Source organism: Aedes aegypti, chromosome 1, assembly GCF_002204515.2.
Source record: "Aedes aegypti strain LVP_AGWG chromosome 1, AaegL5.0 Primary Assembly, whole genome shotgun sequence".
In the NCBI taxonomy this organism is placed as follows: domain Eukaryota; kingdom Metazoa; phylum Arthropoda; class Insecta; order Diptera; family Culicidae; genus Aedes; species Aedes aegypti.
The window spans coordinates 304624031-304641644 of record NC_035107.1 but is presented as its reverse complement, the minus strand read 5'-3'; the positions used below and the strand labels follow the sequence as shown (position 1 = coordinate 304641644).

Here is a 17614-nt window from a genome sequence, read left to right as displayed (position 1 = left end):
AGTGACAAGAATAGTTTAAGCCCGGGAAGTCTTGAAAATTCGAAAAGATCTTGCTGAACAACAGGGCGTTCAGCGCTACGCCTTTTTTCAAAGTGGCTACGATAAGGTCCAAAGTGGTTTAAAGTAGTACAAAATGTCCATCATGCTAAATAATGTTCAATTTTCACATAATTTGAAATTATGCCAAATGTCCTAATAGGCAAATAACTCCATAGATGTAAGATTAATCCTTCTTCCATTCATCCAACAGTAGCGAAACGGGTGGCGTTACCTTGCGCGGTCACTCGAACGCCGTAACGGATCTCCTGTTTTCGAGGTACAGCCCTCTGCTGATGAGCGTCTCGCGGGATCTCACGATGCGGGCCTGGCATGCCACCGATTACACCTGCCGGGCAGTCTACCGCGGTCACAATCATCCGATCTGGAGTGTGGCGGAAAGTCCCACCGGTTTGTACCTGGCCACTGGATCGCGAGACACGACGGCACGGCTCTGGTCCACGGATCGGGAGTTTCCCCTGCAGATCTACGTTGGCCACACGCAGGACGTGGATACGGTGGCATTCCACCCAAATGGGAACTACCTGGCGACCGGGTCAACGGACTTGACCGTCCGACTGTGGTGCGTCACCAGTGGCAAGCTGTTCCGGATATTCACCGACTGCCGGCAACCGATCCATCGGGTGTGTTTCAGCCCGGACGGAAAGTACCTCGCCGCTGCTGGTAAGCTCTCTTCATCCAGATCGACTTCCATTCGATCGTCTAACCATCTTTTCCATCTCAGGTGAAGAAAATCGCGTCCGCATCTTCGATCTCGCTGCCGGTTCGCAGCTCACCGAACTGCGTGATCACACTTCTGGTGTGACCGGCATCACGTGGAGCCCCGACAGCCGACACTTTGTTTCATCCGGTTCGGACGGGACGATTCGCATCTGGGATGCCGTCAAAATGGTCACCAGCTCCTCGTCATCGTCCAGCAGCGGAAGTTCTTCCGCCAATCATCAGTCGAACGCCATCAGCAGTCCAAACAGCGGAACCGCTACCAACAATGGCCCCACCGCCTCCAATCATACTCAGAAGACGAGCAGTTCCTCGCCTGGGGCCGCAGCCTCGGCCACAACGACCTCCTCCTCAAGCAATACAGCGAATAACTTGCTGCTGGCCTACTCGACGGGATGCCGGAGAATCTACCGGTTGCACTACAATCAGCTCAGCGGAAGTCTCAGCTGCATTGGGAACAGCTAAGGGCGACTCCGGCCATCCCTCCTTCCATCCACACCATCTTCTACTTCAACAACGCAGAGCTAAGTATTATTTATTCCCCCGTAGAATTGGTTTTAGTTCATTCTGCCCCGCTTTTGTCCCGGTCGAAGAACCAGAACACCTCCGATCGTTGAACTCCCCTTACAAACCGATACGGAGAGAGAGACAATTAGTCCGAATTTGTTTAAGCATCTCTGTTTTTTTAGTAGCGTAAGTGTTAGCTTTTAAGTGGACAAATCTCTACCGCAAAACAAATCCGGCGCTGGGGTCCTAGAAGGACCTGGTCGATAGAGCAATTTTGGTTTGATCGTGTCACCACACTTTCCCAGTTGTAAGGTGAAAACGACGGAATGTCGCCGATCGGTACTGATCGGTGCAACAAGTCGAGAATATAAAACGCTGCTGGCGAACTTCAAAAGTTACGACAAAGTGGAATATCTGTGACTGAGATGAAGATATCACAGCCCTGTTGAGTCCTTATGTAAGTTATGGGCCCAGACGTTAATCAAACAGAAGCAAATCTCTTCCTGTTGGCAAAATAGAGGAGTGGTCTGAGGAGTTTTCAAATTATGAAATTAGTGGACACTTATTAGTATGGCGGGAAGAATTGATCTGGAAACTTCTCCGAATGATAAAACTCGACAGTTCGATAGGATTTTCCATCTCCTGTTGACTTCTTACATCGAACTCCACTAACGGTTCACTGCAACCGGTGACGAGATTCACGTTGATCTGGCAAATCATCTTCCAGGTTGATGAGCCTGGCAACCCGGGTGATTGTGGTTCCAGTTGCTACAAAATCACACATTTTCTTGGTGAGAATCGAACTCACGACTCCCTGTTCACTAGATAGGGCGCGTCCTCTTTCGCAAAGCGCATCTTTTTCGGAATAATTAGATGTCCATCTAAACAGGAGTAGGGCAATAGGGGTAACGCGCCCTATCTAGTGAAGAGGGAATCGTAAATTCAATTTTTACCGAGAAGATGTACATCTAATCCAATTGGGTCCTAATTTTTTTAATAAAATCTTGTTTTTATTCAATAACACGAAAGAGCATGTTACTGTAACTACTTTAGCAATTTTTCCCGCTCAAATAATGGCTAAATCAAGTTTAAACTTTAATTTACAAATTTGGTCCATAGGCCTTTTTATGTGACAGGTCCGTCTATGCATTTGTTTACATCGGTGGAGGACCGGTGCTAACACGGGCCTGTCATTTTCATAGAAGAACTGTCAAAGTGCTTCCCGATCAGCTGATTTGGAACGTCATGTGAATAGGCCTATTAATGAACCTTGACACTTTTGATCATGTTTGACATTCGCTTAGTCGACAAAAACATCACAGGGGTTTTAGTTCGACCACTACACGGGAAAAAAATCTGTGGTAAAAATAACTATTTTAGCTGACTACGCCCATTCTTAAAACTACCATGGAAATTCAGACCAATTTACTATGTTTACGGTATACCCCACCGTATTACTGGTATATTTGACAGAAGTAATTTACAACAATCTGATTCCAACTACAGACATGGTAAAATCAAGCGCATTTCTGGTCTGCTGAAAATTGCCGGTGCGGGCGCTTAAGTTAACCCCCTAAAATGGTAGTTTTTACCGCACAATTTTTTTGCGTGAGGGTTGTTCCTATCTGACATTTCGTAAGGAACACGGAAAACAAAATACACCCAATATTTGAGTTTAGGCCAAAGGATGTGACAAAATATAAAAAAATGTTTATTGAGCTTAAACCAACGGAAAACATTAGAAAATTTAGTAAACATGTGTTTTTGGCCTGAACTTGAGCGTTTGGCACTAAAATTGGGACATGGCTTTAGGACCCAATTACGAAGTATATGTAATGTTTAGTTTAACGGTAGTTGTCCAAACTTGCACTCGGCTGGTTAAGGGTGGTCCATTAATTACGTAAGGGTTTAGGGGAGGAGGTGGTTTTCAAGATTTTTTACCATGGGGGGAGGGGGTCGAAAAACCGCCAAAATTGTCTTACGTAATTAATGGACGGCCCCTATCCGTAAACGAAAAATCATTAAAAAGCATGTATTAATAATAAAGCTAAAAATAATCTTCTTCGATTTTCTAAATTCTATCAAAATTTTAAAACAATTCTTTAAGAATTTTTACTGGAATAATTTCAGTTTTTTTTGTCAAGGCTGCAACAAACAATTCCTCTAAGAACACCCTAATCATTGATCTAGGAATTATTGTAGAAATTCCATCAGGTACATAAGATAATGATTCTTAAATTCCTACAAGTATTATTCCATGAGTTCATTCAAAATGTTCAGATGTTTACCAAGAGATTTCTTAGAAGTTTTTCAATAGATTTAATACATCCCTGATTTTGGGATAAATTAGTAATTTTCAAATAGAGTCTGGAGGAATTTCTGAAGGTATCTTAGGAAGATTGGTAAATGCTTGGTAAATGGCTGGGCATGGCGTATCATTGGTACCTCGCGTACCTGAAGGAATAAAATAGACCCCTCGGTGCGGTCCTTAGCCTCCTGCCCAGCAACTCCTATCCCTACCTCCTCGCGATACTGGCCGGGGTACGAGTAACCTTAGGGAAGATCGGGTAACCAACACCGGTGGGAACTCTGGTCGTATGCTGACAGGGAAGGGGGAGTTTGCTTTTGCTTCTGCAAACTTGGAGCGCCTGTACTCCATGTTAGGAGCGGCTCACAACAGCGTCTGTTCCCCATGTCGGGGGCGGCTAATCATAAATGAAATGAATCTTAGGAAGAATCTTCGAAATAATTTCTGACGGCACCGCCGTGCGGGGTCCCAGTAAACCACGTATCGTATAAGAATGTGCATCCAAAATCACATATTCTTACGTCTGAAATCTGAATCGCCAAATTAAGCGTTATCCATGTCAACACAACTTGTATATAAATCCCTAATACGATTCATAAACGACAAGCCATCCAACCAAACATGCAGTAAGTAGTGCAACATAGAATCGCGTTAAGTTGTATAAACTGACAGATCATATATCAATTGGGTCCTAAAATTTGTAACGAAATCTTAGACAAGACTTAGACAACGTTTCGCTTTTCTGTTGTTGATGTTGCTTGTCGCTGTTGCTGTTCACCTCGTTCTCATTGGTTTAACAATCCCAAAAATTCCTGAAACATAACAGTCTGTTGGCGGAATACCTTTTTTGTCCGGTTGTCATGAAATGTTCAGAATAAGTGGCGAATTTTGAGATAAATTCGTGTTTTTGTGGCAAATAAAACAGCATTTCACAGCATTGTTTTGCTGTGATCAAGTTTTTTATTCAATTGCATATATCCGTTAAACGATTGTTGAGCTCTCACACGATCATCTTCAATCACAGTTCGTTTTCTGCACTCACCGTTCGGCATATACTGGTGGTATACTCTTGTTGCCATGGTGGTATGCGAGCTTCTAGCTTGTCCTGATCCTGAAAAGGTTGCAAGAGTGATACAATGTGATGGACGTTGTAGGAAAACATTTCACATTGCATGTGTTGGTGTTACTGGGCCTCACCTGAAAGCACACCAGGAAAATGATGGAGTTTTATGGCTGTGCTCCGATTGCCGCCGTAATAGAGGTGATGCACTGCTGGAAAAAATTGATGCGAACAGGATTGGATTAGCAGACTTGGCAAAACGCATGGAGACATATTTCGAAGTTGTGGTAACTAAGCTCGATACTCACTTAACGTTGATTAGAGAGTTGGCATCCACCACGGCAACTTCAAATGCTTTGAATGTTGAGCTTATCACCCGTACGTCTTCGAATGCAACTTTCAATTTCGAGGATTCACTCAGCGCTGTCCCCGATAAAATTTGTCCATCTGCAAGTGAAAACCCCTATGATGAAGCTATTCAACGATCAAGTGAAACTGCAGTACAAGTTTCAACCAGTCAAGGAGGCAACGAAAATGATATGCAGCGAAATTCCTCACCTATTCCAGTAGAATTGCAATCTGGCAATCCAAAATCCTCTGCTTCAAGGATACAAAGCACGAATGCAAAAATCGTCGGTTCACGGAGTTGTAGTCACGGCAGTGCAACGGCAACATTCCTACAAGTAATGCAAACTCTGTTAGTCCATTTAGTTCCAATCCGTTTGTTATCAATGCTCCTCCAAGTGCTTACCCAGCTTGTTACTACGCCCCATGGACACCTGGTGCTTCTGGTCTGTTTTGCCATCCTTATCCAATGGCTACGGCGCTTCCTAGGACTCAGCAGTCATATTTTGGCTTTGCCCATCCTGCAGATAGTGCCAATAAGAGAAGCAATGTCAAGCGTAAGAAAAACAACATTCGTGGAAGTAACGTGGAAGCAACTTTTGAACCGAAGTTAACAGCTGCTCAAAATTTGCCATCGGGTTCACATTCGGATCAAACTATTACTTACTGTGTACGTAATTTATCCCCTGACACCAACGCTGCCCATGCTCAGAGGTATATAGCATCAAAAGGCAGGATTCCTGAGACGGCGATTTCTTGCTCAAGTGTGGCTAAAAAAGGAAAACATATAAGTTTTCAAACATTTAGAGTGATAATTCCGCAATGCTACGCTGGTGTTGTATCATCGGATGACTTTTGGCCCGACGGTGTTACTATATCCGTTTTTGGGAGACCAAAAGCAGTTTCCTTGCCAATCGAGATATAGCCATCATCTTACTTACCGTTTTCACCTGATCATGTCGTACACAGAACACCATTGGAAAACAATTCTCCAGTACTCATCAACGTTAACGATCTGCAACCTCTTCGCGACTCTCCTCCTCTACATATAAGAGATGATTTATTACCGCCTCGACAAACCAGTGAGTATCCTCGTTCTACACTTACTGATGAACAGTGTACATCCACCGATAGCATACAACCACTACGCAGTTCATGCTGTGCTCATACTGCTGATCGTAATGAATCGCACCAAACAAATTATTCGATATATTATCAAAATGTTCGTGGCCTCCGCACCAAGACAAGAGATTTATATTTGGCTTTGGTAGAATGTGATTATGACATTGTTGTTTTCACTGAAACCTGGTTGCATGCTGGTATTGCTAGCGCAGAATTTTCTGCCAATTATTCAGTCTACAGATGTGATCGTAGCTCCCATACAAGCCAACACTCGAGAGGTGGCGGTGTATTAATAGCCGTTAAACCACATGTACGCTGTAAAGAAGTGTTTTGTAAACATTCTGGAATTGAGCAAGTATGCATAGAGGTAAAGCTCAACGATTGCTCGCTGTTTATATCTTCTGTATACATGAGCCCAAGCTTGAGCACAGACAGCTATGAACGATATATCAAATGCATGAATGAATTACTCGAGCGGATAACTGATAAGGACACATTGTTGTTGATGGGTGATTACAATCTGCCAAATGTTGAATGGCAATTTGACGACGATCAGTGTTGTTTCCTTCCATTGAATCAATTCGATGAAAATAGCACGGGAGTCTTAACGAAGGAATCATGTATTATTTCTGGAATGTTTGATGGCGGTCTGCATCAAATTAATGGAATAAGAAATGTGAACGATAGATTACTGGACCTTGCATTCGTGAACACCATGGACTGTTGGGATCTATCTGAAGCAGTTGTTCCAATTATGCCACTTGATGGGCACCATCCAGCTCTACTTCTAAATATCATGTGTAGCACGCAGACACTCAATCTGTTGGATTTAGAAGGCACTTTTGATTTTCGTTCTTGCAACTTCGCTGAAGTAAATGCATCTTTAAGTGAGATAGATTGGAACACTCTCGCGCGCTCATTGTCTGTTGATGATGCTGTAGATGCATTTTACAGGACTATATACTTCACAATCGGAAATCATGTTCAGCGCAGACGACCTCTAGTGACTAAAAAAGTTTCGTGGTGGAATAGCGAGCTTTCATTGTTGAAAAATCGCCTGAGAAAGGCCCGTAAGAAATACAGCCGTTCTCCATCTGTAGAATCAAAAACGTGGTTACGGTCATGTGAAGCTGAATATCAAGTTCTGCACCGGAATGTGTATAGAACCTATATTACAGACATTCAACGAAAATTGAAAACTGATCCAGCACACTTTTGGAGTTATATTCGTAACAGAAGAGGAACCAACGGCCTACCAATAAGTTTATCGCTTGGAGATGAAAAATCTGAATCTAGTCAGGAGGCAGTAAACTTATGTGCGGATTATTTCAAGTCAACTTATGTACATTATGAACCTCTTACCACAGATGAGCACCTCAGGTTTGTGGAGCAATTCGACATTAATATACCGCATCTGGAGATTTCTGTCCAAGACATCGAGGAAGCGTTAGCAAGGATCAATGAACAAAAGGGTCCAGGTCCTGATGGTTTATCTCCAACATTTCTGAAGAATTGCAGACATACGTTAGCGCTACCTGTTAGTATATTGTTTAATATGTCACTATCGACGTCCAGATTTCCGTCAGCGTGGAAGATTGCTTCAATGGTTCCAGTACATAAAAGTGGAAGTACACATAAGGTAGAGAACTACAGAGGAATATCTATATTGAACTGTCTCGCAAAGTTGCTCGAACGTTTCGTTTATGATTTGATTAAATCTACAACTGACCATATAGTATCTGAGTGTCAGCACGGTTTTGTAGGAAAAAGGTCAACTGTCACCAATATGATGGTTTTTGTACCTTTTGTAAGCCAATCACTTACGGAACGTTACCAAGTCGACGCTATATATATTGACTTTGCAAAGGCGTTTGATAGGCTATCGCACGATATAATCGTTAGCAAAATGCATCATCTTGGGTTCCCTTTATGGTTATGCACATGGCTTCGTTCATACCTTGTTGATCGTAAAGCGTTTGTCAAATGTGGCACTGTTTCATCAGACACTTTTGCTATTAAGTCAGGAGTACCTCAAGGCAGCCATTTAGGGCCATTGTTATTTACATTGTCCATTAATGATATCTGTGTAATAATTAGATCAGAGAAAATTTTGTTTGCTGACGATCTCAAAATTTATAGAAAAATCAAGGATAGTGTAGATTGTGTTGCTCTCCAAAATGATTTACAGTCATTAAATGAATGGTGCAAAGTGAACAGAATGCAGGTCAATGTGAAGAAAACTAAAGTCATCTCCTTTTACCGTAGTGAAGGCACCACCATTCATCAATACACTCTCGAAAGTACTGTAATTGATAGAGTAACTTCAATTCGCGACCTGGGAATAATTGTTGATAAAAGTCTTACATTCAAAGAACATCTCTCTGTAACAATTTCAAAGGCCATTACAACGCTTGGATTTATTATTAGGAACACTAAAGACTTTGATGATGTATATGTACTTAAAACACTATATTGTTCGCTTGTAAGAAGTATATTGGAGTACGCTATTCAAATTTGGGCACCACGTCAAATTGGTGAACTTAGATTGCTTGAAAGCGTTCAGAAAAGGTTCCTAAGATATGCGTTGCGCTCCCTTCCATGGAATGACCCGATACGACTCCCGCCATATCTTAGTAGATGTCAGCTGATTAGACTAGAATCTTTAGGTGGTAGATCTGAAATGCTGCGTAGATTATTTATTTTTGATTTACTGCAGGGCAATATAAACTGTAGCTCACTTCTAGCAGCTGTGCCAATTCATGCTCCAACCAGATCATTGAGAGAATTTGAATTCTTAAGAATCCCGAACTACGGTCATAGGACTTTTTTTAATCCGTTTGTAGAATGTTGTAGGTTATTCAATGATGTTTATTATGTGTTTGATTTTAATGTTAGTAAAACTATGTTTAAGGATAGAATAAGGAATAATGCGCAGTCTGAGCGATAGAAATATCTTAGACGGTGGTCAATAAACAATAAACAATAAACAATCTTGTTTTTATTTAATAACACGAAAAAGCATGTTACTGTAACTACTTTAGCATTTTTTCCCGCTCAAATAATGGCTATATCATGTTTAAACTTGAATTTAAAAATAGGTTAGGAGAAGTGGATGAACAAGGATGAATCTGTTATTCAAATACTTGTCAAATTTCATACAAAATCTACTTTTTCTCAGCGATAAATTCATCCCTCATTCATGCTAGGTGAACCACTTCCCCTAGCCTATTTGGTCCATAAATGAACCTTGACACTTTTGAGCATGTTTGACGTTTGCTTAGTCGACAAAAACACCTCAGGGGTTTTAGTTCGACCACTGGGGTTGTTACTATCTGACATTTCGTAAGGGACACGGAAAACAAAATACACCCAAAATTTGAGTTTAAGCCAAAGTATGTGACAAAATCTAAAAAAATGTTTTTTGGGCTTAAACCAACGGAAAACATTTGAAAATTGAGTAAACATGTGTTTTTGGCCTAAACTTAAGCGTTTGGCACTAAAATTGGGACAGGGCTTTAGGACCCTATTCAGAAAGCATCATATGAAATCGCAATAACTTAGCAAAAATTGCCACCCAAACTTGGTATCTACTAACGATGGGCCCAAAAAACAAAGCAAGTGTCGCTGTACATGAAACATGCATTAATATTGGCAAATAATCATTTGCTTGTTAATTATCACTTGGTGGTACAGTGGTGAGGAGTACAAATCCTAACCCAGAGGTCCGGCATTCAAGGCTGGCTGGAAACTTTTTTCTATTATCATCCAAATTTTTTAGCATCGTATTTCTGATCGCAGAAAGTCTGAAAAAGTCGTGCAAAATACGCATATAGCTTCCACTTTGGTAGGTATATAGCCTTTTCATGCATTCTATACGATTGAATTGATTCATATAGAATGATGTATAACAAAACTTTTACCAACCAAAATGTTGACTGGGGTGACGTTGGGTGTAGGGTCTAGGGACTTTGACCGCGATTTCGCATATGCGACCGTGAGATGATAGTTCTGTTTCTCTGCACGTCAGATTTCCTAAAAGCACCCTCGAGTGCAATGTTTGAATTGTAAATTCGAAAGTGCGCCTCATTGCTTCATCCCGTCTAACGTCACAAATGAAGTTGCAGCTCATCTGCAATCCGAACACTTGATTTCGAACCATCCAGCCTAATTAGTTTCACCGAAAAACCATGTTCAGACTTCATCTACCATATGTAGCATACTCTATTTCTAAATCCAATCAATGCATAAGACATGTCCCTGCATCATAAATTTCACAAGAACACTTGTAACCTAGTGACGGGTATTCAAGTGCTCGTCAAATTTAATTAACGACCTCCTTTCCAAATTTATAGACACACATGTTATTTGGACAACAATATGAATTCGGGTTTCGTCACTTGAAAACAAAGCTTAAATATCAACGCGGAACACTCGAGGTAGTTTGGTTCTGCCTGACCCACACCGGTTTTGGCCATACGCCAGTTGTAGCCATAGGGAATTATATACCGTTTTACATAGCCAATCAGCATGAAACCTGTTGTGTTCAGTAGATCACATTCACATGATAGAGCTACATTCATTTACTCATGCAAATTGATTCAAAACATAAGAAAAACAATATATTTCCCTTATAATTTTAACACCCATACACCTAATTTGGCCAGGGCACTCCTTATTTGGCCACTCTCATGAGAAATCAATGCAATTGGCCAATTTAGGAACCGATGTTAAATCTCTGGCCGAAACTGGTTCCGTTGGCCTATATTGACCAATGGGATTTTCAAAGCGAAAAAAAAGCGAATTTCAAATAATTAATCTATTCCCTGTCCTTTGGTTCAGCAAGGGGTATGGGCGCGTTCTGCCAACTCGGTCGAGGCAGATTTCTTGTGTGAACAAGTTACAACATGGACGTTCTAAAGTACCAGAATGAAGTGTTGTGCTTGTGGGGAGCACTTGAAGATGGGATGGAAGGTCATTACTTCGTGTTCGTGCTTTACTCCTGCCTATCTTAAAAGTTATATACAATAACCGACCCTAAGTTTAACTATCGAAATTAACAGTTGCAAATACAATAATCGTTCACTAACATGTCGTCGCGTTAATTTTATCATAATGATCTTTTATCTACATCCGTCGAACCATTCTGAATGGCCGTTGTGAGAATATCACCAAGAACTTCTCACATGCTTTAAAACTGAATTGTCCTACATTGAAACATTGAGGTTTTCGCACTTTTGGATTCATTTTTTGTTGTTCGTCCTCAGTATTGTTGAGATGTCCTGAATGCCGCACATGGCGTACAGTGATCATTGCCATGGAGTTTCTCGTAAGCTGCATGGGGATTGTTATCATGGGAATCCAAAAAGCGAATTTTCTATGATTTCATTGTAGGCCAATACAGCAATAAAGCATGTAACAATCACTAACATTTCTTCTCTCTTTATCCTTGTTTTCATATCTAACCCGCCATTACAACGAGGAAAAATCCATTGGAGAGGAAAGACATGGCAGCGTATTGGCCGAGAAAAGATAAGTATCATGTTTTTGTAAATATTCTTATTACTGATTGCAAGGTGAATCACATTAACTAAATTTTGAACTAATAACAAACTTGTTCCACAGAGCTATTTACAAAACACCACCCAAAATTCCTCCTTTCCCATATCCTTAGGCAAAACACTTCACTACCGCTATATGTATGACTGATTCATGTTCTTTTGACCTTGCATCATTCATACGTGTATTGGAAGTCAAGAGTAGAAGCAAAACTTAAAGAACCTTCTGGTCAAAGATGTTGCGTTGCCTACTTCCCAAACTCCAAAACCCTCCGGTGTATTATGGACGGTGTGAGTTTTCAAACTTATGCTGGAGACTTGGCCCCTGACCCCCTTGTACATCTATAAAATAAAATAAAATAAAAATGAAGCAACATGTAAGATGTTAATGGTTAACGATTTCATAGATTTATTATGTATGTTTCCCGTTGACTAGAGCCTGGAAAATAATGCCAATGTGTGTGTTTTATAGCATACATTTTCAGAAAACCGTGATTTCTGGGTACTATGGAGAAAAAATCTCGATCAAACAATGTTTTAACTTACCGTCAAACGGGATGACTTGCAACGGCGGGGTGACTTGCAACACATTGTAATTTACAACTAAATTTCACTATAAAACCCAAATTTCAAAAGAAAATTTGTTTTCAATCGGTGCTTCAATACGTGTGACTCAATTCAAGTAACGGCCACGATTAAAGCTGTTATTATCCTTATGTTTATACATTAAACATAATTCTTTTAAATGTCTTGAAAACTGATACATGATGGAGGTTCAAAATCGTGACATGAAAACATGAATTAGATTTAATTTGAGAAAGTAATAATCTACATGGTGTTTCTATAACTAATAAGTGATATTACGGCTAATTTTATTTTACGAAATTGTAGCAGTAACTTTTTAATAAAAATCATTTTTATATAAATGTACCTATACGGGGTGACTTGCAACACTTTATTTCTAAGCAATTTAGAGTTTTATAAAAGTTAAAAACTTTTTGTTAAGTCTTCTTTATAATTAAAAGAGTAATAATTCATCAATCAACTACAAATACTCGTCAAAAATATTGTTCAGTTAAGATATTGGACCTTGATGATTTAACGCCTCTTTTTCCCATACAAAAAAAGCTCAATTATTTTCTTACAAAAAGGTATTCAGAATGATCTTGTACTGGTTCGAATGCTTTAAATACATGAATAACAATACTTAACAAGTGTGACTAATAAAAAATATCAACATTTTGTTGGCAAAAACTAAATTAGCATTGAGTGTTGCAAGTCACCCCGCACAAGGACATTAAAAAAAATTCCAAAAAATTCCACAATTCCAGGACATTAAAAAAATCCATTGAAGGAATCCTAAAGAAATTGATGGAAGAATCACTGAATGAATTCCTGGAGGACTTAGCACTGGAATCTCTGCAGTAATTGCTGGGGGAATCCTTAGCAAACAATCCAGGTTGATTTCTCGAAGGTATCTTGAACAAAATCCAAGAAGAGTATACGAGACATACGAGACCAATATTTATTAACAAAAAGGCAATCACAAGGAAAAGTCATCAAAGCATTGAATATACGTTCAACCAATAGTTACCGTTACTTTTAGATCTTATAATTTCAAACAGTTAAAAAGTAATGTTTCATAATATATGGTTTCTGATCTCCCCCAAGATGCATTTGGCTGTAGTACACCTAGAACTTCGAAGAAGCCAACTGACCTATTCCTCTTCGTAATTCTCCGTCTTCATATCATTCAGGCCCAATTCTTCGTTCTGCTCGTGCGACCGGTGGTACCGGATTATCCGCAGCGCATTATCCGGCGTTCCGTCGTCATTCAGCGACTGCACATAGCTGTTCCCCGTGGGATCATCCAGCACTATGGTCAACGGTTTGTCCCCTGCGATGGCTGCGTCCAGCTGCGCGAAGAAGCTATCCATCCGATGCTGAGTTGCCTCGTCGTTCGAGTCCATGAACATTCCGGTGCTTTCCACCAGCTGATCCTTGATGGCCGTCAGCAGTCCCTCGATCGTGGTGAAACGTCCCCCGAGGGCACCGGCACCCACCTCACAGTCCAGCTCCCGAATGCGTAGATCGCAAGACTCCGACTTGAGCACATCCCGCGAGAAGTCAATCCTTCCGCGAACGGTGATTTCGATTCGGACGCCTTGCTCTTCGATACCGCCTCCAGGCTTGACTTCGTTCGTCCTCAAGCCGCAGTTGTCGCAGACTGTGGCCATGATTACCACTTCCTTGAAGTGCGGAATGTTGGTCACCTTCATGTTCGTCTCGCAATCGGCCGCGCATTCCGGACAGTTGGTTGGGAATTGCAATACTTCTCCTTGCAGTTCCTCCAGTGGCCACGAGCCTTCCGAAATCATCTTCAACATCTTGTCTTCCTCCTCGGGTATGGGTTCCGGTCGTTTGGATTTCTCGTCCGCCACCTCATCGTGGGTAAATATCCCCAGCAGGTGATTCTGATCCTTATTCCGAACAAAGTGCGAAATGGTTGTGTTTGGGTCCGGCTGCGGCGCCTGCGGGTTCTCCACGAAGCTGTTCCCGGAAATGTCTTCGATCGTGATGGTGAAGGGTTGCTTCATCTCCTTCAGGTCTTTGAGCCGCCCAACAAAGGTATCGATTTGCTCCGCCGCTTCCGGATGCTGTATTCGGCGCACAGGTTGATCCTGTTCCAGTCCCCTTATCACCCGGTCGATGATTCCTTCCACGGTGGTCACTTCGCCTTTCTGGGACTGTGCCGGGATATCGAAGTCCAGCTCCTCTATCCGCACGCTGGAGAGGTCGGATTTAACGACGCGTCGATTCAGGTCCTTCGCCGTGTCGATCTTGACGCTGATGCGGATGCCTTTGGGGGCCATCTCGCCTCCCGGTTGGATCTCGTTGTTCTGGAAGCCGCAGTTGTCACAGCTGAACGACATGAGGACCACCTCTTTGTAGAACGGGATGGACGTGAGCAGGAGTCGAGTTGTGCCCTAAAAGAATTTAAGGATGTCAAGCATTAATTCCCGCCGAATTAGAGAGAATACAGTGACCAATTCAATTCAAGTGAGCACTGTTCTCACATTGAAGTGGTAGAAAACTTTAATTTATATGACAATAATGAAGGTCAAAATTTTAAATGAGGATTACACTGCAACAAGTACTACAATTATTCCGATCGTTCCTACACAAACTTCTTCCGGGTTTCCGTTCAATGTTTTCTAAGCAATTCCTTCAAAAAATGCTACAGGATATTTACTAGGAATACGATTGTCTTAACAACTCAAGACCAACAATTGAAAAGGCCTCAAGTCCAAAATGTAAACAAATCGGGTTTCTGCTGATTTTAGTGTAAAACAGTCTATTCTTACTGAATCATACATTAGCCATTCAAAAATATGCATGAAAATTGAAAAAATTACATTTTTCTAAAAGGCCCCATCTCATTTCCCACTAATTAGGATCTTCATCGCAAATGCGGCCTTTTCATAAAAAGGCCTCATTTCTATATTCAACTGGAACCGAGTTGAGGCCTTTTAAACAAACATCAAAATTGCAATTAAGATCGCGAAAAACGTTTCAAATTCACTAGGCAGATGCAAGTTATACTACAGCCGTTCCGCTCTTTATATTATTTTACCCAGCGATTGTCTCAACGGCGAACATTATCAAGTTTCCCGTCGGGTTTCTGTGGAGTGATGTATGTTGTATCATACTGCCTAATAATACCTGTGTCAGCCTGGCTGTACTTCACAGACAATCAACAAAAACACGATTTGGTTTCAATTGCATGAAAAATAACGTTCAATTGCAATATTATTTCAATTGAACCAATATTTCCATACATTTTCTCGACGACAAACTCGCGTAGCACATACATAATGTTCATGGTTGACGAAGGGTTCAATGAATCACATATTAAATCGACCGCACGAATCTTCTCTTGCTGTAGGGATCTCCATGTACTTTACTTCACCACTTAACACTCTTCTACACTTCAAATTTCTTATTTCATCATCAATTTTGAATGATTTTCAAAAGGCCACATCAGAAGATGATGAAAAAACAAGCCACAACTAGAAGGCCTCAACACATTTTAGAGTAAACAAAGGCGTCAACTCACAGGCCTCATCAGCGTCGGCCGGCGTCTATGGGCACAAATGAAAAGGGCTGCACAGCTTTTGGTGAAATAAAAGCCTCATTTCCTTTGACTCGTTTTTTAGCAGGATTTTTTGCTAAAATGATAGTAATGAATATTCATAGCTATAAATCAGTTTATCTATCGACTTTCTGGACGATAAAATAACATAAAATGCTTAAATTCATAATTTAAATTTGATTTATTGTTTGACAAAACAAGATTGCATTTTTCTCATTGTTTACTTTTTGGAGATGAGGCCTTTTGAATTGTTAGTCTTGAACTTATCTAGAAAATCCACGAAGACTTCCTCATGAGTTGGGATGTTTTTTTCAGAGAATTTTGTAAGAGATTATCAGGAATTAGGTACTAGGGAAGTTTCTACAAATATTACTATAGGATTTGTTTCAGAAACATATCTCTCGGATTTTTCAGAAACTTCAAAAATTTCTAAGAAAAATAAAACCTTTTTCCTGAACTTCCTTGGGAAATCTCAAAGAATTTCAGGAGAATTTTTTGAAGGAACCTTACATGGGATCTTTTAAATAATTTCTGAAGGCACATCCTGGTAGAAATCTTAAAGAAAACGTGTGCGACGGAAATGAACTACACGCTTTTCTTGTAATATTTGTGATAGAATATTTGGAATAATTCCTGAAGGAATTGATTGGCGACAGTTGTTTTTTACCAACTTGATGTAAGAACAGTGCCCTGTACGATATGAGTTTGAGTCACTGTAAAATAACACTCATTTTGGACCCAAACATTGTTAATTTTTTGAATTTTTATACAAACTACGCCTAAAACGTATGACTGAGTCGAACATTGGTGCTTTTCCCCTAGTAACTTACATTCTCATGGCAGTTCATGCACATGGACTCGATTTCTGTCGCGCCCAACTCCGGTTCCTCTTCCACGTTTAGCTTCGGGAAGATCGGTGTCGTTTCCGTCGTCATTTTCGATCCTACTGTATCGAATATCCGCACACGATACAATCAAACTTTTACAACTTTTCACAAAATCGAAAGAACTTCGTCGTCGTCGAAGAGCTAAACGTGGTGCACTGCACTGCCGATGAGAGTCGAACGCGAGAAGATTGTTTTGTTTTTATTGTCCACTTGACAGTTCGGCCGACCGATCGAGATGTTTCGCGAACGATCTCACTAACACATGCGGAACGGAAGTTTTATACGAGTGTGAACAGGGCTGAAGCAACTCAGGTGATAAAGTTTTGTAAAAAAATAAGGTGAAACGCTGCGAAAGGGATGGCGATTTATTTATTGCTGTGTGCATTTGAGGTGCAAATCTTCACTAAATGTCCTTCAAATGCGGTAAATGAGACAAAACAATTAAAGGACACCTAGCAACGATTACACATATCACCGCCAACCTGGCATAGAAAAGCTTACAGTGACTCAATTTCATGTTCGTACGGGGCACTGTTTCCATATCAAATTGGTATAAAACTATTAAATGATGTCTGGACTTCGATATACTTTAGGGCAACTTCACCGGTGGTCCATTTTTTGGTCCAAATTTATTCCAAAAATGGACCTGTCAAAATTTATTAGACCAGTAAAAATAGACCAAACTGCACGTGCATGCACCGGTTGTTTTATTTTCCCGATCCATTTCGAACGTGATGAAAAAAAAAAAAAAAAACAAACAAAAAACAAAACAAATCAAAATTGTAGAAATTCACGTAAATTCTTGGAGGATCTCCTAGAGTAATTAATCAAGGGGGAATTTCTGGATAACTCCTAGGGGGATCGTGCAAAATTCCTCAGAGCATTCCTGGAGGAACGCCT

The 17614-nt window shown here is 40.7% G+C and overlaps 2 protein-coding genes across 2 annotated transcripts in view; one reads left to right on the top strand and one right to left on the bottom strand.

Moving 5' to 3' along the window:
* The window catches only part of LOC5576112, a 43330-nt gene extending 41648 nt beyond the window's left edge, over nucleotides 1–1682 (top strand). Inside the window, exons 4-5 of the mRNA XM_021838395.1 lie at nucleotides 251–720; nucleotides 782–1682. Coding sequence (XP_021694087.1) covers nucleotides 251–720; nucleotides 782–1242 — 931 coding nt within the window. The 3' untranslated portion in view covers nucleotides 1243–1682. The remainder of the gene's footprint in view (nucleotides 1–250; nucleotides 721–781) is intronic.
* An 11582-nt stretch (nucleotides 1683–13264) lies between these two features.
* LOC5576111 (zinc finger protein ZPR1) lies at nucleotides 13265–16916 on the bottom strand. Its single transcript, XM_001662406.2, has 2 exons — nucleotides 16658–16916; nucleotides 13265–14661 (listed from the first exon to the last, which is right to left on the bottom strand). The coding sequence occupies exons 1-2, from the start codon at nucleotides 16760–16762 to the stop codon at nucleotides 13393–13395; spliced, it is 1374 nt and encodes a 457-aa protein (XP_001662456.2). The 5' UTR covers nucleotides 16763–16916; the 3' UTR covers nucleotides 13265–13392.
* Nucleotides 16917–17614: the final 698 nt, after the last annotated feature.

Coding starts and splice junctions, on each gene's coding strand:
- LOC5576111 (XM_001662406.2), bottom strand. CDS start 16,762: ATGACGACGGAAACGACACCGATCTTCCCGAAGCTAAACGTGGAAGAG. Junction 14,662..16,657: donor GCATGAACTGCCATGAGAAT/GTAAGTTACTAG, acceptor AAATTCTTTTAG/GGCACAACTCGACTCCTGCT.